This window comes from Lithobates pipiens, unplaced genomic scaffold, assembly GCF_037356315.1.
Source record: "Lithobates pipiens isolate NorthernLeopardFrog02 unplaced genomic scaffold, aLitPip1_a1.2 Scaffold_28, whole genome shotgun sequence".
In the NCBI taxonomy this organism is placed as follows: Eukaryota; Metazoa; Chordata; class Amphibia; order Anura; family Ranidae; genus Lithobates; species Lithobates pipiens.
In genome coordinates this window covers 222,445,579-222,470,069 of record NW_027507789.1, presented here as the reverse complement: position 1 = coordinate 222,470,069, position 24,491 = coordinate 222,445,579, and the positions used below count along the sequence as shown (strand labels likewise).

General features: G+C 50.6%; 1 protein-coding gene across 1 annotated transcript in view; it reads right to left on the bottom strand.

The window, feature by feature from the left end:
• LOC143936188 (protein spire homolog 1-like) overlaps window positions 1–23,928 on the bottom strand; it is a 58,367-nt gene extending 34,439 nt beyond the window's left edge. The window contains exons 1-4 of the mRNA XM_077460580.1: window positions 23,616–23,928; window positions 20,697–20,728; window positions 18,074–18,253; window positions 12,118–12,243 (exon numbers count right to left, since the gene is read on the bottom strand). Coding sequence (XP_077316706.1) covers window positions 12,118–12,243; window positions 18,074–18,253; window positions 20,697–20,728; window positions 23,616–23,841 — 564 coding nt within the window. The 5' untranslated portion in view covers window positions 23,842–23,928. The remainder of the gene's footprint in view (window positions 1–12,117; window positions 12,244–18,073; window positions 18,254–20,696; window positions 20,729–23,615) is intronic.
• Between the last annotated feature and the right edge of the window lie 563 nt (window positions 23,929–24,491).

The following is a 24,491-nucleotide window of genomic DNA, read 5'->3' as shown; positions in this document are numbered from 1 at the left end:
CTGGGAGAGGACGAGAGTCCGAACGGCAGAGCCCTGAATTGGAGGTGCCATACCGAACTCCCCACCTTCAATGCCAGGCGCAGGAACTGCTGCGATGCCTGATGAATTGGTATATGAAGGTAGGCATCCCTTAAATCCAGGGATGCCATGAAGCATTCTGGGGTCAACAGCTTTGTGATGGAGAAAATTGTATCCATCCTGAAATGTTTGTACCGAATGAACCTGTTCAGGAATTTCAGATTCAGGATTAGACGGTACTTCCCTGAGGGTTTTTTCACCAGAAAAATATGTGAATAAAAACCCCCGCCCTGCTGGTTTACTGGGACTTGAATCAGAACCTCTTGCTGTATCAGCTCCTGTAACAAAAGCTTCATTGCAGAGGCCTTCTCCTGATCCCCTGGCAATGTTGTCACGTAAAACCTGCTCGGGGGTAGTTCTGAAAACTCCAACCTGTACCCCTGATCGACAACGCTCTTCACGAACAGATTTGGAGACAGCCTGTCCCATTGTTCGCGAAAAGCTGACAGTCTCCCCCCCCCCCACTGGGGAGATATTGTCACTTGCTCTTAGGGGACTGCTCTGGGGGAGATCTAAAGAGGACTCCACCCTTGCCTTTGCCCTTCTGTGAACCCCATCTGCTCTTGCGCTCCTGGTCTTTTTTATGGGACTGCTGAAAAGCACGAAAATTCTTTTTGGCAATCTGCTTTTTCTTAACTGGAAAAGCCTTCTTTTTATCGGCTGTTCTATCCAGCACAGACTCTAAATCGGGACCAAAGAGCAAGTCACCCGAGAAGGGAAGACCACACAGCTTGACCTTAGAAGCAGTGTCCCCAGACCATGTTTTCAGCCAAACTGCTCTCCTGGCTGAATTTACAAGAGCCGAAGACCTAGCGGCCAGTTTAACCGATTCTGCTGATGCATCCGCCATGTATTTGACTGCATTCAGGATCAGTGGAAAGGACTCTAAGAGATCCTTGCGGGGAGTCCCCGCTTCAATATGGCTCTTCAGCTTCTCTACCCAACATTCCAGATTCCTGGCCACTACCGTAGCTGCCATTGCTGGTTTTAGACTGACTGACGCAGCATCCCAAGCCTTTTTAAGGATGGAGTCAGCTTTTTTGTCCATTGGGTCTTTAAGGATCCCCATATCCTCAAAGGCTAGATCCGTTCGTCTGGATACCTGCGAGAAAGCTGCATCGACTCTGGGTTTCTTGTTCCAAACCTCTGAGTCCTTATCTTCGAAGGGAAACCTTCTCTTGAGAGCTTTAGAGAAGAAAGGGGCTTTTTCTGGGTCCTTCCACTCCTTTCTCACTGAGTCTGAGAGGACCCTGTGGACTGGAAAAACTCTCCGTTTTGTTTCGTCCAACCCCTGGTACATTTTGTCATGAACTGACAGTTGTACTTTTTCTTCTTGAATTTCTAGAGTAGTGTAGATTGCTTTAAGAATATCATCTACTTCCTCTAGTGATAGCTTGAATTTGGAGCCCCTGCTATCTTCTTCCTCTTCCTCCTCCTCAGAATCCCTGAAGGAGATGAGAGTACTACCCCCTTCGTCTCCAGACTCTTCAGTTTCCACCTGTCTGGATGACGACGCCCTGGGGCTGGGCGGTAAGTTCTGAGGCTCGGTCTGTACGGGAGGGTTTTGTATCAGGATGGACCTGACTGAACTCAAGGAGTTTGTCAGCTCTTTAACCAAAGAAAACAAATCCTTATATTGTTGAGATGTTTCCTCTTCCACCAATTCTCTGATACAATTTCTGCACATTGCCTTCTGCCATGAATCTCTGAGGGGGGTCTTGCAAGAAGGACATTTTCTCTGACCTGGTCTAGCTTTTCCTAGTGATTTTTCCTGAAACGACATACAGGTTTAACTCACTAAAAGCTCTCAACAACCAGTTGCTTAACACCAAGCCAGTGCAGAGACCCACCACCAAACAGACCACTAGTGAGACCCCAGAACTAGGCTGCAAAAGGTCAGAGCGAAGTCCACCTCCGACCTGCAGCGACAGGCCCCCAAGAGGGGGGAACAGACAAAGACATAGCCCAACAGTAAAGCAGAGGGTGCCAGTGCACCTTACGTACCTGGGCTGGACCGGTGCTAGGGGCGCCTGTCTCCGCCATAGCTGGCTTACACTCTTCCATCGTTTGAGTGAGGCAGCTATCACAAACAGCTCTGTCATTTTAAATTTTCCCGGCCGCCACGTCATCAGGGCCGGCCGGAAGCGGAAGCACGCGGTCACCTGACCCGCCCCATGATCCCTGCGTTCCAGGCGCTTGAACCACGGCGCCACGCCCCCTCAGAGCGCCCGCGCGTCACCGTGAACGACGCCGTCGCCGCCCGGGACCCGGCGCCGAAAACGGAGCCATGCCGCTGACCTGCAGCGGCCTCCGCCAGCAACAGAGCCCTCCCTGCGCTAACCAGCGGACACCGGGCACCCGACGCCGGCACTCCGAGGGTCCTTACTCCCGTGAGATGGCGGCACCAGGAGCTCCAGGAGTCCTCTCCCAGTGGAGATGCTGCTGGGGGTCAAAAAGAAACAACCTGCAACGAAAGGTAAGCCTTACTCCCCTGCAGAGAGTGTAGCTCTCCCTGGTTCAGGCACATGCTTCCTCCAAGGAGGAAACACAATAACTGAAGCCATGGAGGAAGAGGAGGTGTTTTTAAAGTGGGCATGTGTTTCCTAATTACAAGGTGGAGCTACACTCTCTCCGGGGTTGTCCTGAAAGGCGATTTGAGAAAATGTTTGAGAATTTAAAGTACAGCGAGGGAAAAAAGGTCCGATCCCCTGCTGAATACGTACATTTTACCACTGACAAAAATGATCAGTCTGATTTTAATGGTAGATTTTAACAGTGAGAAAAAAAATCCAGAAAAACATTTCAAAAAGTTATATATTGATTTGCATTTTAATGGAGTGAAATAAGTATTTGACCCCTTCGCAAAACATGACTTCGTACTCTGGAGAAACCTTTGTTGGCAGAGGTCAGACGTTTCTTGTAGTTGGCCACCAGGTTTGCCCACATCTCAGGCAGGATTTTGTACAACTCTTTGCAGATCCTCTCCAAGTCATTAAGGTTTTAAGGCTGATGTTTGGCAACTCAAACCTTCAGCTCCCTCCACATTTTCTATGGGATCAAGGTCTGGAGACTGGCTAGGCCACTCCAGGAACTAATTTGCTTCGAGACACTCCTTTGTTTCCTCAGCTGTGTGTTCAGCATCATGGTCATGCTGGAATACCCAACCATGACCCATTTTCAATGCCCTGGCTGAGGGAAGGAGGTTCTCAAGATTTGATGGTACATGGTCCCGTCCATCGTCCCTTTGATACGGTGAAGTTGTCCTGTCCCCTTAGCAGAAAAACATCCAAAGCATAATATTTCCATGTTTGAGAGTGGAGATGGAGTACTTTGGAGTCATAGGCAGCATGCCTCCGCCAAACACTAAGTTGAGTTGATGCCAAAGCTTGATTTTGGTCTCATTTGACCACAACACCTTCACCCAGGTCTCCCTGGAATCAGAGGTTCATTAGCAAACTTCAGATGGGGCTGTACATGCGCTTTAATGAGCAGCGGGAACCTTGCGGGCTCTGCAGGATTTCAGTTCTTCATGGCGTAGTGTGTTAATTGTTTTCTTGGTGACTATGGTCCCAGATGCCTTGAGATCATTGAGAAGATTCTCTCGTGTAGTTCTGGCCTGATTTCCCACCGTTCTCATGATCATTGAAAACTCCCTGAAGTGAGATCTTTCATGGAGCCCCAGACCCAGGGAGATTGTTATTTTGGGTTTCTTCCATTTGTGAATAAATCACATTAACTGTTGTCATCCTCTCACCAAGCTGCTGGGCAATGGCCTTGTAGCCCATTCCAGCCTTGAGTAGGTCTACAATCTTCTCCGACATCCTTGGACAGCTCTTTGGTTTTGGCCATGGTGGAGAGATTGGAATATGATCGCTTCTGAGCACTTTAAGAGTGCTCCCCAATCTCAGCTTGTTACCTGTAGTGATGGACGAACTTCCGACGGGACGTTTCGCGAACGCGAAATGCGAACGGACCCAAACGTTCGCGAAACAGAACGTTCGCCGCGGGCCCCATTGACTTCAATGGGAGGCGAACTTTGCAAACCTTCATGTCGAATTTGCGGCCACGTGGTAATTATTAGGGGGTAAAACGTAGTCCCACCATCTGGACAATGACATAATACATGTATGAGGTGAATTTGGGATCGATAACTACAAGCATTTTTATTTTATTTGGGAAATTGTTCTAACAATTCAGGACTATGGAGCTAATGAAGGCAATGGAGGAGAGGGAAGGTCAGGGACCAGGGTAGGCAAAGAAGAGGGTGCAGGAGATGATCACCAGCAGCGTGACATACCGGAATGACACATGCACCGTGATAGAGGCATCTGACAGCAGCACCGTGACATACAGCGCTCTGACAGCAGCACCGTGACATACAGCGCTCTGACAGCAGCACCGTGACATACAGCGCTGACAGCAGCACCGTGACATACAGCGCTGACAGCAGCACCGTGACATACAGCGCTGACAGCAGCACCGTGACATACAGCGCTGACAGCAGCACCGTGACATACAGCGCTGACAGCAGCACCGTGACATACAGCGCTGACAGCAGCACCGTGACATACAGCGCTGACAGCAGCACCGTGACATACAGCGCTGACAGCAGCACCGTGACATACAGCGCTGACAGCAGCACCGTGACATACAGCGCTGACAGCAGCACCGTGACATACAGCGCTGACAGCAGCACCGTGACATACAGCGCTGACAGCAGCACCGTGACATACAGCGCTGACAGCAGCACCGTGACATACAGCGCTGACAGCAGCACCGTGACATACAGCGCTGACAGCAGCACCGTGACATACAGCGCTGACAGCAGCACCGTGACATACAGCGCTGACAGCAGCACCGTGACATACAGCACTGACAGCAGCACCGTAAGCAGCCCCAGGAGGAAGTCAGCACAGCACAGGGATGGTGTGATCCCCTCATAATAAGAACCCCCAGGAGGAAGTCAGCACAGCACAGGGATAGTGTGATCCCTTCATAATAAGAACCCCCAGGAGGAAGTCAGCACAGCACAGGGATATCATAAGCAGCCCCAGTAGAAATATGACACCGCTCAACCTCTTCAAAGAGGAGGGTAGGGGCATATAGTACGGTGTGCTTTTTTGGGTCAAGGAAGTGAGCCAAATGAATTAAGAAGGTCTGTGTGCTTGATTAAAAAAATAGTTTATAGACATATACATGGTCTACTGGTCACATGTGTTGAATTCCTCCGAGATCCATGCCTCATTCATTTTTAGAAATGTGAGGTAGTTAACACTGTGGTGAGCTAGGCGAGTACGCTTATCGGTCACAATCCCCCCTGCTGCGCTGAACGTCCTTTCGGACAGGACACTGGATGAGGGGCAAGCCAACAGTTCGATTGCAAATTGGGCAAGCTCTGGCCAGAGGTCAAGCCTGCCCACCCAGTAGTCTAGGGGTTCATCACTCCTCAGAGCGTCCACATCGGCCGTTAACCCAATGTAGTCGGACACCTGACGGTCTAGGCGTTCCCTGATGCTGGATCCGGATGACACCTGTCGATGGGTCGGCTGAAAGAATGACCTCATATCCGAAGTCACCAACACATCTTCAAACCGGCCTCTTCTTGCAGGCGCTGTTGGATTGGTACCCGCAAATCCTTCTCTGGGAGTGGGAATTGCTCCTCTGCCAGCGCACGCAAAAGCAGAATGCAGCATTTCTCGAAGCAAGGCCTGGAAGTGCTGCATTCTGACAGCCCTCTGCGACGGCGGTAACATTTCCGCCATTTTGTGTTTGTACCGGGGGTCTAAGTACGTTGCCACCCAGTACTGGTCCTTGACCCTCATGCTTTTTATACGGGGGTCCCTATTAAAACACTGGAGCATGAAGGCCCCCATTTGCACTAAAGTGGAAGCGGTGTGGTGGCCTGGCTCCTGCTCATCATCCAGGATAATGTCGTCCTCTTCATTCTCCTCTCCCCATCCACGCACAACAGGGATCCCAGAAAGGTTTAAAGCATGCTCTTCTTGCTCCTGCTCATCCGCCCCGGCACCATCCTCCTCTGACTCCTCATCAGACTCCTGTTGTTGACTTGTCTCAGATAGAGTAGCCCCCCCTGGGAATTCATCCAGCATTGCGACTTCCTCATCTTCCCGCTCCTGCTCCTCCACAGCCTGATCAATGACACGACGCAATGCACGCTCCAGAAAGAAGGCATAAGGTACCATGTCACTGATGGCGCCATGGCTGCGACTGACCAGTTTGGTGATCTCCTCAAATGGCCGCAGAAGTCTGCATGTGTCGCGCATGAGCAGCCACTGGCGCGGTGAAAAAAAACCCAGCTCCCCAGAACCGTTTCTTTCGCAGAGTTCATACAGGTAGACGTTAACTGCACGTTTCTGCTGGAGCAGCCTATCAAGCATATAGAAGGTTGAGTTCCATCGCGTCGGGCAATCGCAAATAAGACGTCTGACCGGCAGATGGTGTCGCCGCTGAATGTCAGCAAGGCGAGCCATGGCCGTGTAAGATCTTCTGAAATGGGCCGAGATTTTCCTTGCCTGCCGCAAGATGTCCTGGACCCCAGGGTATTTGACAAGGAATCGCTGCACGACCAAGTTTAAGACGTGTGCCATGCACGGCACGTGCGTGATTTTGCCCTGTTTCAATGCGCTAAGCAGATTGGCACCGTTGTCACACACCACTTTACCAACTGTCAAATTGAGCGGTGTTAGCCACTCATCTGCCTGTGAACGCAAAGCTGAAAGGAGTGCCGGGCCAGTGTGGCTCTTTGCTTCCAGGCACAACAGACGCAGCACGGCATGGCAACGTCTCACCTGGCATGTGGAATAGGTTCTGGGGAGCTTGGGCGGTGCAGTGGAAGAGACGCTAGCAGCGGAAAAGGAGGAGGCAGCTGAGGAGGAGAGGGAGGAGGATGGAGTAGGAGGAGGAGAAGAAGAGTCAGGCCTGCATGCAATCCGTGGCGGTAAAACCAAATCTACACGGGTGCCACGGGTTACATGCTTGACGGCCGTCAGAAGGTTCACCCAGTGGGCAGTAAAACTGATATACCTTCCCTGCCCGTGTTTGCTAGACCACGTGTCTGTGGTCAGATGTATCTTGGCACCGACACTGTGTGCCAGAGATACATTCACTTGCCGCTGAACATGGCCATATAGCTCTGGGATGCCCTTCTCTGAGAAATACTTCCTTCCTGGGACCTTCCATTGTGGTGTTCCAATGGCCACAAATTTGCGAAAGGCCTCCGAGTCCACCAGTTTATATGGCAGTAGTTGGCGGGCTATGAGTTCTGACAAGCCAGCCGCCAACCGTTGGGCAAGAGGGTTATCCGGCATCATCATTTTTTTACGCTCAAACATTAGGCCCACGGAAGCCTGCCTTTTTGCAGAAAAATGTGAGCTTGGCGTGATGGAAGGTGGAGTGGAGGACAATTGTGAGGAGAGAGGAGAAGGAGAAGTAGAAGACGAGGCTGGACGGTGAGAGCCTGCAGTGTGGCTTTGTGTGTTCCGTTGCTCCCACTGGGCTCGGTGATGGCTGCTCATGTGCCTTCTTAAGGCGGTCGTCCCTAGGTGAGTATTGGGCTTACCGCGACTAACGCGTTGACTGCAAAGATTGCAGATGGCAACGCTATTGTCAGCAGCGGACACGTTAAAAAAAGCCCACACTGCGGAGCCATGTGCCGGTGTCCTGGGAGCGCCAGATGTGACCGTACATGGTCGATGACTCGCTCCTGATACATTTGCAGTCTGCTTTGTCCCTGCTGTGCAATGTAAGTCATTGCTGCTTCTCCTCCCTATCTGCTGGTCCATATCTCCCTCTGAACTCCCCTCCTCTTCCTCTCTTGTGGGCACCCACGTGACATCACTAGACACGTCATCATCAACGTCACCTTCCCCACCGCTATAAGTAGAGATCTCGGAGTAGGCAGCAACACCGGGGACCAACCTCCTCCTTGGGCTGATCTGGGTACTGGCGTCAGACTGCTGAGTAGCGCTTGTTGCTACCTCCTCTTCCTGATCCAATACCAAGAGTGGCTGCGCATCAGAAATGTCCTCTTGATATGGATCGGAAAATAATTCCAGTGACTCAAGCGGAAGGTATGTGGTGGTGGTGGTGGTGGTCGTGTTGTTGGTGGTAGTGTCTTTGGGGGTGCACATAGCAGAGAGTGAAGAAGAGGGTGCAGATCGAGAGGATGAGGAGGGTGCAGAAGAGTAAGGCTGAGCGAGCCACTCAACCAAGTCTGGTGCATCCTTTAAAGTAATTGAACGCACCTTCTGCAACTTCCCACTTTGGCTCAAGCCTGTTGCTCCTGCCCTACCCCTACCACCCCTGCGGAAGGGCCTGCCTCTTCCTCTGCATGTCATTTTTTAAATGACCCTGTGACAAAACTCTTAGTCCCTATACCGCTGAAGGACTGCTGCAGTATAGGTGAGCGGTCAGCAGTGGTGCACGTCAACCCTATCTATTGTGGACCTATAGCGGTCCTTACAGAACAGCAGACTGTACCGCACTCAAGCCTATGTACCGTAGCACCCTATACCAAGTTACCAGTCCTTATAAGAACTTTTGTGGAACAAGCAGGTTGTGTGTTAGTGATTAGCAGACTGTACGTCAGTCCCTATACCGCTGAAGGACTGCTGCAGTATAGGTGAGCGGTCAGCAGTGGTGCACGTCAACCCTATCTATTGTGGACCGATAGCGGTCCTTACAGAACAGCAGACTGTACCGCACTCAAGCCTATGTACCGTAGCACCCTATACCAAGTTACCAGTCCTTATAAGAACTTTTGTGGACCAAGCAGGTTGTGTATTAGTGTTTAGCAGACTGTACGTCAGTCCCTATACCGCTGAAGGACTGCTGCAGTATAGGGCAGCGGTCAGCAGTGGTGCACGTCAACCCTATCTATTGTGGACCGATAGCGGTCCTTACAGAACAGCAGACTGTACCGCACTCAAGCCTATGTACCGTAGCACCCTATACCAAGTTACCAGTCCTTATAAGAACTTTTGTGGACCAAGCAGGTTGTGTATTAGTGTTTAGCAGACTGTACGTCAGTCCCTATACCGCTGAAGGACTGCTGCAGTATAGGGCAGCGGTCAGCAGTGGTGCACGTCAACCCTATCTATTGTGGACCGATAGCGGTCCTTACAGAACAGCAGACTGTACCGCACTCAAGCCTATGTACCGTAGCACCCTATACCAAGTTACCAGTCCTTATAAGAACTTTTGTGGAACAAGCAGGTTGTGTGTTAGTGATTAGCAGACTGTACGTCAGTCCCTATACCGCTGAAGGACTGCTGCAGTATAGGGCAGCGGTCAGCAGTGGTGCACGTCAACCCTATCTATTGTGGACCGATAGCGGTCCTTACAGAACAGCAGACTGTACCGCACTCAAGCCTATGTACCGTAGCACCCTATACCAAGTTACCAGTCCTTATAAGAACTTTTGTGGAACAAGTGAGTTGTGAATGTTTAGCAGACTGCAGCAGAAGGGCAGCAGTCAAGTATAATATCCTTTCTATATTTGGAAGAAAGAATATTATACATGTACAAGCCTATTACTGTACCACTGATACCAGTCCTGAAAAGAACCTTTGTGGAACTAATAATAACAGCAAGTCTTTAAAATTACCCTCACTGCCTGACAACACTGCTTCCTTCCTGTCCCTATACAAATTGGCAAAAAAAGAGAACGATTAGTGGTTACTGGAACAGCTCTTTTGTGGACCTTGATAGTAACAGCTAATGATGATGATGATGATGATGATGATGAAAGACTAATCTGGCTGTCCCTGTAGCATACACCGTCCTTTCCCTTTCTCTAAACTAACAAAAGACACTCAGGCTGCTGCAAGAATCAGCAGCACAGCAAACCTATCAACACCTAACACCTATACCAGTCCTGAAAAGAACTTTTGTGTACCAAATAGCTAGTGGTTTATCTCTCCCTACTCCACACAGGAACCTGTCCCTATCGTAACAGAAGAAAGAATGTAAAATGGCCACCGGATCGGGTGTATTTATAGGTTAGGGGGAATGTCCAAGTGTCCATGTGCTGTCATGTCTCAATTGGCTGTCCTGTATCACATGATAAACGTGTCACCAAAGGTTAAAGTTCTTGTATACATTAAACACGTAAGTCCGCCGCGGCGAACGACGGAAAAAGGCGTTCGAACGTGCGGACCGCGAATGTCGGAAATTCGCCGCGAAACGACCGCCGGGCGAACCGTTCGGCCATCACTAGTTACCTGTATAGAAGACAGCTGGGAGCCAGAAAACTTGCCAATTTATAGGGATTAAATACTTTTTCACTCATTAAAATCAATTTAACTTTTGAAATGAGTTTTCCTAGGTATATTTTTGTTCTGTCTCATCAGTAAAACATACCAAATTATAGACTGATCATTTCTTTCTCAGTGTGGCAAACATACAAAAATCAGCAGGGGACCAAATACTTTTTCCCCTCACTGTAGCTCTTAACTACACTTCCAAACATTTCATTAACTGGACTCCAGATGTGCAAACTACAACAATTCGCTTTCATGGTAGTTAGGCCATACACCTTGCAAATTTTTGCCACTAGAGTTGGGACAAAGCCATCTAGAGCACGGGGCAAACATGCCAAATGGTGCCACTAACCAACCCCCCCAAGATGTATGAGAATTGTGTCGCAAAAGTCCATACCCTACCCCCCCCCCCAAAAAAGCGCTAATCTGCATGCTTACCCCTAAACACAAGTTCCCCCTTGCAGTACAAATCTACCCCCCTGCTGAAATCTGCCTCCTAGCACAAATCGTTAACCCCCCCCTGCACAATTGTTGCGCCAAAAGAAAATAACCCCCTTCTAGCACAAGTCTTCTTCCCCTCAAATTTCCCCTCCAAGTACACATCCTCTCCCCACCGCTAAAGCCCACTTCACAGCACAAATCACCCCCCCCCCCCCCATTGCCTACTTCTAGCACTAATACCAGCTAATCATACTTCCGAGCACAATTCCCCTACCTCTACCATATCACCTCTAGCACAAATCCCCCCCCCCCAAAAAAAACCACCGCCACAAATAGTTTCTCTATTCCCCCTGCCAACACAAGTCCCCTCATGACACCCCTCCCCTACTTCACATACCACAGTGCCCAAGGCTGCCCACCCCTTGTCCTGGCCCTGCCTGCAACCAGGGTGCCCCCCCCACCCCTGCCAGGTTGGGTGCCCCACCCCACCCCTCCGGGGGCAGGGTGCCCCACCCCACCCCTCCGGGGGCAGGGTGCCCCACCCCACCCCTCCGGGGGCTGGGTGCCCCACCCCACCCCTCCGGGGGCTGGGTGCCCCACCCCACCCCTCCGGGGGCTGGGTGCCCCACCCCACCCCTCCGGGGGCTGGGTGCCCCACCCCACCCCTCCGGGGGCAGGGTGCCCCACCCCACCCCTCCGGGGGCTGGGTGCCCCACCCCACCCCTCCGGGGGCTGGGTGCCCCACCCCCACCCCTCGGGGGGTTGGGTGCCCCACCCCACCCCTCCAGGGGTTGGGTGCCCCACCCCACCCCTCCGGGGGCTGGGTGCCCCACCCCACCCCTCCGGGGGCTGGGTGCCCCACCCCCACCCCTCCGGGGGCTGGGTGCCCCACCCCCACCCCTCCGGGGGCTGGGTGCCCCACCCCCACCCCTCCGGGGGTTGGGTGCCCCACCCCCACCCCTCGGGGGGTTGGGTGCCCCACCCCACCCCTCCAGGGGTTGGGTGCCCCACCCCTCTTCTGCAGGGCAGCTCAGTCCAAAATGGCCCAGGCCTATTTTGTGTCCCAATCCGGGTCTGGAGACAATTAGAATGAATGCATTATCAGCTTAAGCACATTGTCTTAGTCTATTATGACTTGTATGAGGATCAGATCACATTGTGGCAAACTACAAACAATTCCAAGGGATTCACGTGCTTTTACCCACTGTAAGTGGCACCCTATGGTGGGCTTTTACTGAACCTATTATCTGGCTATACACAGACTACAGCTCTTCATTACACGAGACATTAAGTAATTGAGTTCCAAATCACACTGTACCTGTTTAGATTGCTTTATGGTCTGCAGGAGATTGCAGATCTCAGCATGTACTCCATATTGCATGCGGCACACCGCTTTGTAGTGTCCTGGTGCATCAGAGGGAAGGAAAAGCCTTTCGACACACACCTGAAAAACAAAAAGGATTCAGGCTGCAGTACATTTAAGGAATTTTTCGTGTTAAATGCAGATTGCTGCAAGGGAAAGGAAAACCCAGGGGCCTACTATCCACCGTAGAGTATCACAAGACGGGCTGATCACATACACAAGACGTTAAGGCCCAAAAAAAGCCTTGTGAATTGTGGAGAGCAATTATGGTACAGAATAGTGGAAAAGCCTCAGATTCCTTATACAAATGTTCTGATTCAGGTTTCTATTACCCAAGTTCTGGGGGGGGGGGGGGGGGGTTAACTTCTGTTCAAGGTAAAATAGCCCATCCATAATTAAATGGCATCTGCAAGGTTTTAATGCAGTCATGTTCAACGTTTTGAAGATATTCCACACTTAGGAGAATATAAAAACGGTTTATGAATATTCAATGTTGACAACTCTCAGCCAGTAGATGGAGCTCTAAGTTTTGCAGTCAGGGCCGGCTGTTGCGCGTTGACCTGAAAGTGGACGTCTCCACTGGTGAGGATGCAAAGTCTCAAAAAGTCAAAGTTGCTAAAACCTGATGTTCCATGCGAAATTAGACGACTCTTCCGAACGGCACCGCTGATTCATGCTATAAGGTGAAATTACCAACTAAACCACCTTCAGAAACTGACACTTGAGGAAATGTTTGATTACTGGACCACCTGCTGTTCTCTGGTTTCTCCTGCCAACCCCCCCAACTACAGGACAGATGTCCCATAGATGGCCCCCCAGCTACATCACTAGCCTAGTCTCAAAAAACCAACCCAATCATTCTCTTCGTTCCCTCAGGACCTTCTGCTCACCTCCAGGACTTTTCCAGAGCCTCTCCAATCCTATGGAACTCCATACCCCAATCTGACCATCTCCTACTCCATTAGCTTTTAGATAATCCTTAACTTCCTCTCCTCAGAGAAGCCTACCTTACCCACACACCTATTTTCATTGTCTCCATCAGTTCATCCACCACAGTTACTACCTTTTGACCCTCCCTTCTAGACTAAGCTCTAACGAGCCGGTGTCCCATCATAAGGTCCCCAATCAGATAGTGTCCGCTGTGTACTGCGCATGCGCAGTACACAGAAACATATTCCGAAAAAAGCCGAGGATGAACGGCGCCTGTGTCGTGAGTCCAGGTTCTAGCCCCACCATCCAAGTGGACATAGAGTAGGAATAAAAAAAGAGCCGAGTGCAGTGAGGCCGAGCCTGAAGCGTGGCGAGCGAAGCAAGCCCACGAGGGGCCCTCTAATTTTCACAACCCTATGTCCGCTTGGATGGTGGGGCTACCACCTACACTCACGGCACAGGCGCCTTTCAGCTTCGGAGATTTTCCGAAGCTTCTTCTGCCCCGTACTGCGCATGCACAGTACGGGGCGGACACTATATGATGGCAGGACACTATCTGCCAGAACACCGGGTCCTCTGATTCCTCATGTATTGAATTGTAACTGTACTATCTGTCCTCATGTAAAGAGCTGTGCAAACTGTTGATGCTATATAAATCCTGAATAATATGTGTCAGCAGACTGAACCACAGGGCACATTGAGGGTTTAGGATTTAGAAAGGCCTGAAGATTCTTCAGCGATCAATTGTGCTTTACTGTGGCAGCATTCAAGGGCACTGGAAATAGGAGCTGTAAGCACAACTTTGCAGGGAATGAGGCGATTAATAGATGGCATAAGCCTGCCAAAAAAGCATAAAGGTTGCTTGTTTCTATTGGCAAATTGTAGAAAGTATGCCTATTTCACAATTCCGGTGTATGGCCCTAAAGCTGGCCATACACCAGTGGCGTAACTAGAACCTTCAGGGCCCCGATGCAAGAAACCATGAAGGGCCCCCCTGAACCCCACAGCCAGGGCCCTTCCCTCTGAGTTCGGCGGTGGAACTCCAGGGCGTGGTCACAGGTATGACTATCAGTAGTTTTTTGTATTTTTATTTTTTATTTTTAGGTGCCCCATTGGGGGACTGTCCCTAGGCAGGATAGGGTCCCCGTCCCCAGAAGAGATGAGGTCCTTTTCTCCAGGGCAGATGAAGTTACTGCCCCCAGGTGAGAAGGGGTCCCTGTCTCCACATGAGAAGTTGTCCCTGTCCCCAGGGGGAGATGGAGGGGGTATGTAATGGTGTGTGGGGGATGGGGTCCTCTCACTCACCATGACCAAGCTGTAGGTCGCGCACTCATCCATGTTGGCCTGGGCTCCATCCAGTGTGCTGAACGGGCGATCAGCATATCTCCCAGAAAGACCTTTCATCATCTGTGTATGACGGGGGAGGAGGGGAGCTGGCAGACAAGCCTGCAGTGTCCTCCAGGGAGCCGGCTCTCATAGGGCTGCACTGCATCTGTGCGCTTGCACGAAGCAGGAGAGGGGTACTCTGAGGAGCCGGCCGAGGACACAGGTCATGCAGGGAATGCACAACTAAAGAGCAGCCAGTGCGATAGTCGAGCATGGAGCTCTGCTAGTCACCCTCCACCTACCCATGTGCATGGTGCACTGGTACCCCTAGCTGCCTATGCTGCTGCCAGCCATATGTAGAGGGGGCTGCGTGGGCCCCCTGCATCACAGGGCCCGGTTGCGGTCGCGACTGCTGCACCCCCTATAGTTACGCCCCTGCCATACACTGAAGGAGATTTAAACCACCCGAGTACATTGACTTCGCAAATGTTTTGAAAGCGCTTCCAAAATTTTGTTTGCTTTGACGTTCAGTTTTGGAATTTATAGAGACTTTCCCCAAACTAAAGCCACAATGTTAGACTTTGGGTTCATGAAAATGTTCCATACTGCACCTTCAAAGTGTCAATACTGTTGAAAAAAAAATGATTTGAACCACCAACTTAAAATGAGCAAAACATTTTGAAGAAAAAAATTCTAGTGTTATGCCCAAGCTGAACTCTAAATCCTAACTGAATGACATTTGCTTTACTAGAAAGCTGTTACAATTGGCATGTTTTACCATAAAATCCTGTTCTCCACTTTTCACCCCCCATAGTGTTGGCGATCTTCCCCAACCTCTTCCAGCCACTCTTGATGCACTCATTGCTCTGGACTGGCTTCCTGAAAACAATGGCGGAACCGTGCCTGCACAACTCATTGGCTGCTTTTAGCTTCCACTAGAGGTGGCATGGGCAGGGCTGCCATCAGGGCGGACAGCTTATACACACTTAGGGGGCCCGGGCATTGCTAGGGGCCCAGACGCCCTGGTGTCCCAAGCTGCCAGGGGATTGGAATGTCTTTGCAGGATTGGGCTGTCTGTTCAGTGAATTGGAATATTTGCGGGATAGGGATGTCCCCTTTGCTGTATATACGAGGCTGTCTTTATGAGATAGGGATGTCCCTTTGCTGTATATACGAGGCTGTCTTTACGACATAGTGATGTCCCTTTGCTGTATATACGAGGCTGTCTTTACGACATAGGGATGTCCCTTTGCTGTATATACGAGGCTGTCTTTACGACATAGTGACGTCCCTTTGCTGTATATACGAGGCTGTCTTTACGACATAGGAATGTCCCTTTGCTGTATATACGAGGCTGTCTTTACGACATAGGAATGTCCCTTTGCTGTATATACGAGGCTGTCTTTACGACATAGTGATGTCCCTTTGCTGTATATACGAGGCTGTCTTTACGACATAGTGATGTCCCTTTGCTGTATATACGAGGCTGTCTTTACGACATAGTGATGTCCCTTTGCTGTATATACGAGGCTGTCTTTACGACATAGTGATGTCCCTTTGCTGTATATACGAGGCTGTCTTTACGACATAGGAATGTCCCTTTGCTGTATATACGAGGCTGTCTTTACGACATAGGAATGTCCCTTTGCTGTATATACGAGGCTGTCTTTACGACATAGTGATGTCCCTTTGCTGTATATACGAGGCTGTCTTTACGACATAGGGATGTCCCTTTGCTGTATATACGAGGCTGTCTTTACGACATAGTGACGTCCCTTTGCTGTATATACGAGGCTGTCTTTACGACATAGGAATGTCCCTTTGCTGTATATACGAGGCTGTCTTTACGACATAGTGATGTCCCTTTGCTGTATATACGAGGCTGTCTTTACGACATAGTGATGTCCCTTTGCTGTATATTTACGAGGCTGTCTTTACGACATAGGGATGTCCCTTTGCTGTATATACGAGGCTGTCTTTACGACATAGTGATGTCCCTTTGCTGTATATTTACGAGGCTGTCTTTACGAGATAGGGATGTCCCCTTGCGGTATATACGAGGCTGTCTTTAGGACATAGGGATGTCCCTTTGCTGTATATGAGGCTGTCTTTACGACATAGGGATGTCCCTTTGCTGTATATGCAAGGCTGTCTTTGCAGGATAGGGATGTCCCTTTGCTGTATATCTGAAAGAAGAACTGGTTTGGGACTTTAGATGAAGCATGGAAATGTGCCTCCTTCCCGCATACAGCAAAAGAGGAAAAAGGGGCATTGGGACTTTGAGTGAAGCAGTTGACAGATTTGGGGTTGAAGTAAAAAAAAAAAAAAAAAATGTTGTCCACATAAGTAATACTATATATCACATGTAGAAGGTTGTGTGTGCACATGACAACCAAATGCATATATCTAAAAACATTCAAGATATCTAATACATTATTGCGATTACAAATGTCATGAGGGGATTACATATATGAACCGGAAGGCACATAACATAATAGAAAAGCAAGTATCGATTGATGTAGTACATAGAAGGGTTGACCTGAGTAGAATCCTATTAAGCAAAATAACTGCATCCTAAATGCCCAACGTGTTTCTATGAAATACACTTCTTCAGGAGCTGATGCTATAGGATGTCTAATAAAATATAACAATATCAGAAGATTGACTCAATGCATCCAGAAAGGCTAATATGTCCTTTCTGGGTACTTACAATATATACCAAGCTATGGTGTAGAGTCTGGGCCAAAACAGGTGTCCTTCCCCCGAACTGAGGTGGCAAAGAATCCATGTGGAATAAATTTGATTTTTACTTCAATCCCAAATCTTTCAACTGCTTCACTCAAAGTCCCAATGCCCCTTTTTCCTTTTTTTTTGCTTTGTTGTACATGGGGCTGTCTTGACGGGATAGGATTGTCCCTTTGCTGTATATGGGGCTGTCTTGCGGGATAGGGATGTCCCTTTGCTGTATATGGGGCTGTCTTGCGGGATAGGGATGTCCTAGGGCTGTCTTGCTGTATATAGGGCTGTCCCTGCTGGATTGGAATGCAAGGGTGATGTGATGGAAGATAGTGTGATAATTTTATCCCCCCCTTTACATGCCCATGTCACTGATGGGCATGTAAAGGAAGAGGTGAAATGTAGTGGTGGCAGGCTTCATATTTCTATATATTGCTTACTGTTAAATCTTGAACAAACTGACTTTGAATACTTACATTTTCATATATTAAATTGTAGTGTAAAACAAAAGTGGGATTGTGGGTTGTCAGGCCCAGGGGCCCCCCAACCTAAAGCCGTGTAAGGGGCCCCAACATTTCTGATGGCTGCCCCTGGCATCGGGCAGAGAGACCATGCAGGTGCCCATTTGTAGAAGCATTGTTATCCTATAACAGAAAGTTGTAACCCACAATCTTCATACCAGGAGCAAAAAGGTTTGCTTTAATAAGAGCTGCAGAATGTTACATTTACCTTGAATCTGAGATTTGTGTTTATATCGGTCATCTGGCTTAGCGTGTTCATAAAGGACACGGACCAGTCTGTATTTTAGCCCCAAAGAAAGTGGGACGCCATAAAGTGAAAATACGCAAGCGAGAAGACAAAGCTGTAAATTGCACTTAACATCTCCATTTAGTAGTTTTGAGTTTTGGAGGGTACCTACCTTTGTAACGTCATAGAGGGTGATCTTCCACAACTCACCAGTGGGGGATGTGCAGTTAGCGTTCAGGCCGACCATGCGGTAGAGCAGATAAAGTAGTGGGTCGCTGAGAACACGTTCCATGTCACTGCTGAGGCCCCAGTCCAGGGCAGAGTACACCACCTTCCCTAGCTGCTCAATAACCTGGTAGAGAAGACTTGACCAGTTACAGGTTTGCCAACAGTTAGCCTTCTAGGTGCACTCCACCCAACTCCACCCAACTCCACCCAACTCCACCCAACTCCACCCAACTCCACCCAACTCCACCCAACTCCACCCAACTCCACCCAACTCCACCCAACTCCACCCAACTCCACCCAACTCCACCCAACTCCACCCAACTCCACCCAACTCCACCCAACTCCACCCAACTCCACCCAACTCCACCCAACTCCACCCAACTCCACCCAACTCCACCCAACTCCACCGCCAATTTTAAAGCAGTTGAGAAACCCCAAACACTTGGCTTGATTGCATAAGGGCTCTGGTGCGACTATAGAGTAGCATTACATTTATAAGGGTTGGGTCCAAAAGCCCCAACACGTTTGCCACCAAGCTTCAGAAGTGGTCTGTGGTGTGCAGCAGGAATGTGCAGTCAGGTGAGGCCGAGTCTCACCTGCCATGAATATTGAAAACTTTTTTAAATCGAGCTTCGAGGGTCTTGGCTCAGCAACCTGAGGTCACAGAGACCCCAATTTTTTTTTGGGGGGGGTAGATGGCTCCTACGACCTATGGTTCCAGAGATACGGGGCTCCTTGCACCACTTGTCAGAAACTACATATAGAGCAGCCAGTTTAAATCCAAGCTGGCACACTGAGCCATGGCATTGAAAATGGGCTGTGATTGGGTATCACAGCATGATAATGACCCAAAACACACAGCCAAGTCAACAAAGGAGTGGCTCAAGCACCACGTTAAAGAGGAGTGCCAGCTTTTAAAAAAAATTTTTGTTTTGCAGGCGCTATAGTGTTAGAAATAGCGCCTGCAATCCACCCTAAAGAAGCTGCACCATTGAATGTAGTGTGAAAGCCCCGAGGGCTTTCACACTACAGCGGTGCGCTGGCAGGACGTCAAAAGTCCTGCCAGCAGCTTCTTTGGAGCGGTGAAGGAGCGGTGTGTTTACCGCTCCTCCACCACTGCTCCCCATTGAAATCAATGGGGCAGCTCTGTAATACCGCTGGCAAAACACCGCTATTGTGGCGTATTGCCGGCGGTTTTAACCCTTTTGCGGTCGCTAGCGGGGGGTAAAAGCGCCCCGCTAGCGCCCGAAATGCGCTGCAAATCCGGCGGTAAAACGCAGCTAAAAATAGCGGCGTTTTACCGCCAACGCAATGGGCGGTGTGGTGTGAAAGGGGTCTTAAAAGTCAGCAGCTGCAAACACTGTAGCTGCTGACTTTTAATAAGCAGACTTACCTGTCCAGGGAGCCCGCGATGTCGGCCGCCCGAGCCTGACCCGTCCCTCGGCTCTTGGGTCCCGGCGCCGCCCTTTAAGGGAAAAGGGCAGTGGAGCCTTTGCGGCTTCACTGCCCGTTTACTACTGCGCATGCGCGAGTCGCGCAGCGCTTTGTGAATGGGGCGCGCTGTGTTCTGGGACACACAGTTCCCAGAACACAGCGCAACCCATTATCCAGAAGACGCCGCACGGAGGAAAGAAGGCTGAAGATCACTGCGGAAGAGGAAGAGGCAGATTAGGATGATATGCCTAGCAACAGGCATTTCTGGTAAGTTTAAAAAAAAAAAAAAATTTCAGATTTTTTGCCAAATTTTAATGTTTTTGTTTTTCAGGGTGCCCCTCCACTTTAAGGTCCTGGAGTGGCCTAGCCAGACCTTAATCCCATAGAAAGTATGTGGAAGGGAGCTGAAGCTTCGAGATACCAAATGTCAGCCTTGAAACCTTAATGACTTGGAGAAGATCCTAATACCCTTTAGGAAATTGAAATATCCCCCCCCCTTTTCGGAAATTCCGATTCTCCCCCCCCCCCCCCCCTTTTCAGAAATTACAATTATCGAATTGTGACAACGAATGATTTGATAAAACGAATAAAACAAATTTTTCAGCAGCGCACATGTCAGCCCGGAAGTGACGTCAGATGTCGCTTTCCGGGTCACAAGGGGAGGAGAGCGGACCGCTTGTCTGCTGTTCTCCTTCCCCCTCTAGCCCTAGGCACCCACCCGTGTCGCTCCTAGGCCTGCAGATCCGCACAAACAAATCAGATTTCAGGCACCCCCCCCTGCAACAAGACACTTTTTGGCGAGATACTCCCAATAGAAAAATCACATCTAAAAGGGATGCAGACCCTGCAGCTTTCCTGCAGGTGCTGCAGCTGATTATGAAACCACTCCCATTAGATTCACTTTCCCACATGAACACAAACCCCCGATTTCTTCAGATCAAATGGTCGGAATCTGCGACAACGTTTGTTAGAATCCTTGTAATGTACACAGATCGCCCAGAGTGTTTCTCAGCAAAAGCGGAGTTACACTTTAAGTTACATTATACTAAAATGCATGCATTACCGCACCTCGCAAATGTGACTGAACCCTAAACGTGTTTGGAAGGTAAGGCAAGGACAAAGCTGATGGTTACCTTTTCCTCCGATTGACAAGCGCCCACCATACCTAGAAGACAGAACACGTCGTTAGTGGAGAACGCGATAGAAATGGCAGAAAATACTTTTAGAGCAAATTAAACCTAAAAAAGCAAAAACCTGCACAGCCAGAAAATACCGAAGACATATACATACTAAACTGGAAATATGGTACATCTCCAAGAGGGGATCCATGGAATTTGTTAACCACTTTACCTCCGGAAGGTTTTACCCCCTTCATGACCAGGCCATTTTTGCCAGTTAGCACAGCACTACTTTGGTAATTGTGCGATCATGCAACGCTGTACTGCATATATATTTAGAGTCACACAGCTTTCCTTTGCTGGTTTTTGATCACCACTAGGTTTTTTCTCTTTTCCGATAAACGAAAAAAAAAAGTGTATATATATACATATAAATATAAATATATAATATATAATTCCTCCACTTTTGTCCAAAATGTATTCTGCTACATGTCTGAAAGAAAATATCCCAATAATTGTATATTCAACATGTGAAGTTCGTTTTGTTGCGAATTGAAAGACAAAGATATTGATATGCAGAAATTCAAACGTATCCAAATTTCCGAATTACAATAGTAATCAGTGCCCACAATGGGCATCACTGATTGGCAGGCATTGTTTGGCATTCAACCGTATCAGTGCCAACCCCTCCCCCCGCCAAAGGCGGCCATCAGTGCCAAACCCCACCCCCCCGCCAAAGGCGGCCATCAGTGCCAAACCCCACCCCCCTGCCAAAGGCCGCCCATCAGTGCCAAACCCCACCCCCCGCCAAAGGCCGCCCATCAGTGCCAAACCCCACCCCCCCGCCAAAGGCCGCCCATCAGTGCCAAACCCCACCCCCCCGCCAAAGGCCGCCCATCAGTGCCAAACCCCACCCCCCCGCCAAAGGCCGCCCATCAGTGCCAAACCCCACCCCCCCGCCAAAGGCCGCCCATCAGTGCCAAACCCCACCCCCCCGCCAAAGGCCGCCCATCAGTGCCAAACCCCACCCCCCCGCCAAAGGCCGCCCATCAGTGCCAAACCCCACCCCCCCGCCAAAGGCCGCCATCAGTGCCAAACCCCACCCCCCCGCCAAAGGCCGTCATCAGTGCCAAACCCCACCCCCCCGCCAAAGGCCGCCATCAGTGCCAAACCCCACCCCCCCGCCAAAGGCCGCCATCAGTGCCAAACCCCACCCCCCCGCCAAAGGCCGCCATCAGTGCCAAACCCCACCCCCCCGCCAAAGGCGGCCATCAGTGCAAAACCCCACCCCCCCGCCAAAGGCGGCCATCAGTGCAAAACCCCACCCCCCCGCCAAAGGCGGCCATCAGTGCCAAACCCCCACCCCCGACGCCAAAGGCGGCCATCAGTGCCAAACCCCACCCCCCCCGCCAAAGGCGGCCATCAGTGCCAAACCCCACCCCCCCCGCCAAAGGCGGCCATCAGTGCCAAACCCCACCCCCCCCCGCCAAAGGCGGCCATCAGTGCCAAACCCCACCCCCCCCGCCAAAGGCGGCCATCAGTGCCAAACCCCACCCCCCCGCCAAAGGCGGCCATCAGTGCCAAACCCCACCCCCCCGCCAAAGGCCGCCATCAGTGCAAAACCCCACCCCCCCGCCAAAGGCCGCCATCAGTGCAAAACCCCACCCCCCCGCCAAAGGCCGCCATCAGTGCCACACCCCCCCGCCAAAGGCCGCCATCAGTGCCACACCCCCCCGCCAAAGGCCGCCATCAGTGCCACACCCCCCCGCCAAAGGCCGCCATCAGTGCCACACCCCCCCGCCAAAGGCCGCCATCAGTGCCACACCCCCCCGCCAAAGGCCGCCATCAGTGCCACACCCCCCCGCCAAAGGCCGCCATCAGTGCCACACCCCCCCGCCAAAGGCCGCCATCAGTGCCACACCCCCCCGCCAAAGGCCGCCATCAGTGCCACACCCCCCCGCCAAAGGCCGCCATCAGTGCCACACCCCCCCGCCAAAGGCCGCCATCAGTGCCACACCCCCCCCCCGCCAAAGGCGGCCATCAGTGCCAAACCCACCCCCCGCCAAAGGCGGCCATCAGTGCCAAACCCCCCCCCCCGCCAAAGGCGGCCATCAGTGCCAAACCCCCCCCCCCCGCCAAAGGCGGCCATCAGTGCCAAACCCCCCCCCCCCCCCGCCAAAGGCGGCCATCAGTGCCAAACCCCCCCCCCCCCCGCCAAAGGCGGCCATCAGTGCCAAACCCTCCCCCCACCAAAGGCGGCCATCAGGGCCAAACCCTCCCCCCACCAAAGGCGGCCATCAGGGCCAAACCCCCCCCCCCCCCCACCACCAGCGCAGAGAAAACTTATTTACGTTTTGTAAAAGAAACAAAATATTTTTGGTCTTTTTTTATTTGTTTAGCAGAAAATACCAGATGTGATCAAATACCACCAAAAGAAAGTTCTATTTGTGGGAACAAAATTATAAAAATTTAGTTTGGTTATAATGTATGACCGCGCAATTGTCATTCAAAGTGCGACAGCGCTGAAATCTGAATATGGGTCTGGGCAGGAAGGTGTACAAGCGCCCGGTATTGAAATGGTTAAAGCACTTGTGCATCATGATAGAGGAAAACCTGCAAACATGGCCTGCTGGGGGTACTTGAGGACAGGGCTGAGAATCACCGATGTAGGCCCTACCCATAGTTGCCTATTTGCTGTGGGACCATCTTGTGGCCAAATGAAGGAGACTACATGGCAGCTTAACACTGCTAATTTGGAAAAATAAATAAAAATTGGGTTACACAGGTCAGGATCTCAATAAAAAAAAAAATATATATAATTCAAGCTAAAAAAAACTAAAGACACAAACTTGCTGCAAGCAGATCAAAAAGTCCACAGCGCAATATAACCAGAAAAATCGCATTCCAGGCGGTCACAACCTACAGGCCACTTACCAGCAGATTGAGCAAAAGAGACCGCGCCATCCTGGTGAATGAAGATGCTCTCCACGCCACGCAGCACTGGCAGCGGCCTAGAACCCTGCCGGATCTGCTGGCATCTATGGGTGCATTGGTAGCACAGGGCCCAGGCCTGTTCCTCTGTGATGGCTTGTCCCGAATTCTTCAATATCTCTCTCAGCGTCACCTTGCACTGAGGCTCTGTGGAGCCCCAATCAGTCATTGCTCATGTGTCCCCCTCCTTGGAGGGTCTTCACCAAACTTCCAAAAGCCAGAAAGTAGCTCTACAGTTCACCAGAGGCCAATCATGTGGCTTCCACCAAACCTGAGCACATGACCCTTCCTGCCTTTTGTAGGCCCCACCGGGCACACCAGGCGGCCGTTTCCAATTAAGATCCAATTAAGACCCAGAGTCTTAACCCCCCGTGCTGCTCTTGTGCATCACAGAGTGGCGGAATGGTTGGGTGATTACATGAGGACGTCCATAGTGGAGGCGTCCATAGTGGAGGCGTCCATAGTGGAGGCGTCCATAGTGGAGGCGTCCATAGTGGAGGCGTCCATAGTGGAGGCGTCCATTACACCGTGGTTTATATTAAAGAACCGTCATGGATAAGTAAGTCCAAGTCCTCTCCAAACTTATGTCTAAAGGAGGTGTAAACAATATTTGGACATTTACTTTGCTGAAGTGATGTGTACCTTAACCACTTGCTTACTGGGCACTTAAACCCCCTTCATGCCCAGACCAATTTTCAGCTTTCAGCACTGATGCACGTTGAATGACAATTGCGCGGTCATACAGCACTGTACCCAAATGAAATTTTGCAAAAAAAAAATCATGTTTAATAGTTTGTTATAAAATTTTGCAAACAGGTA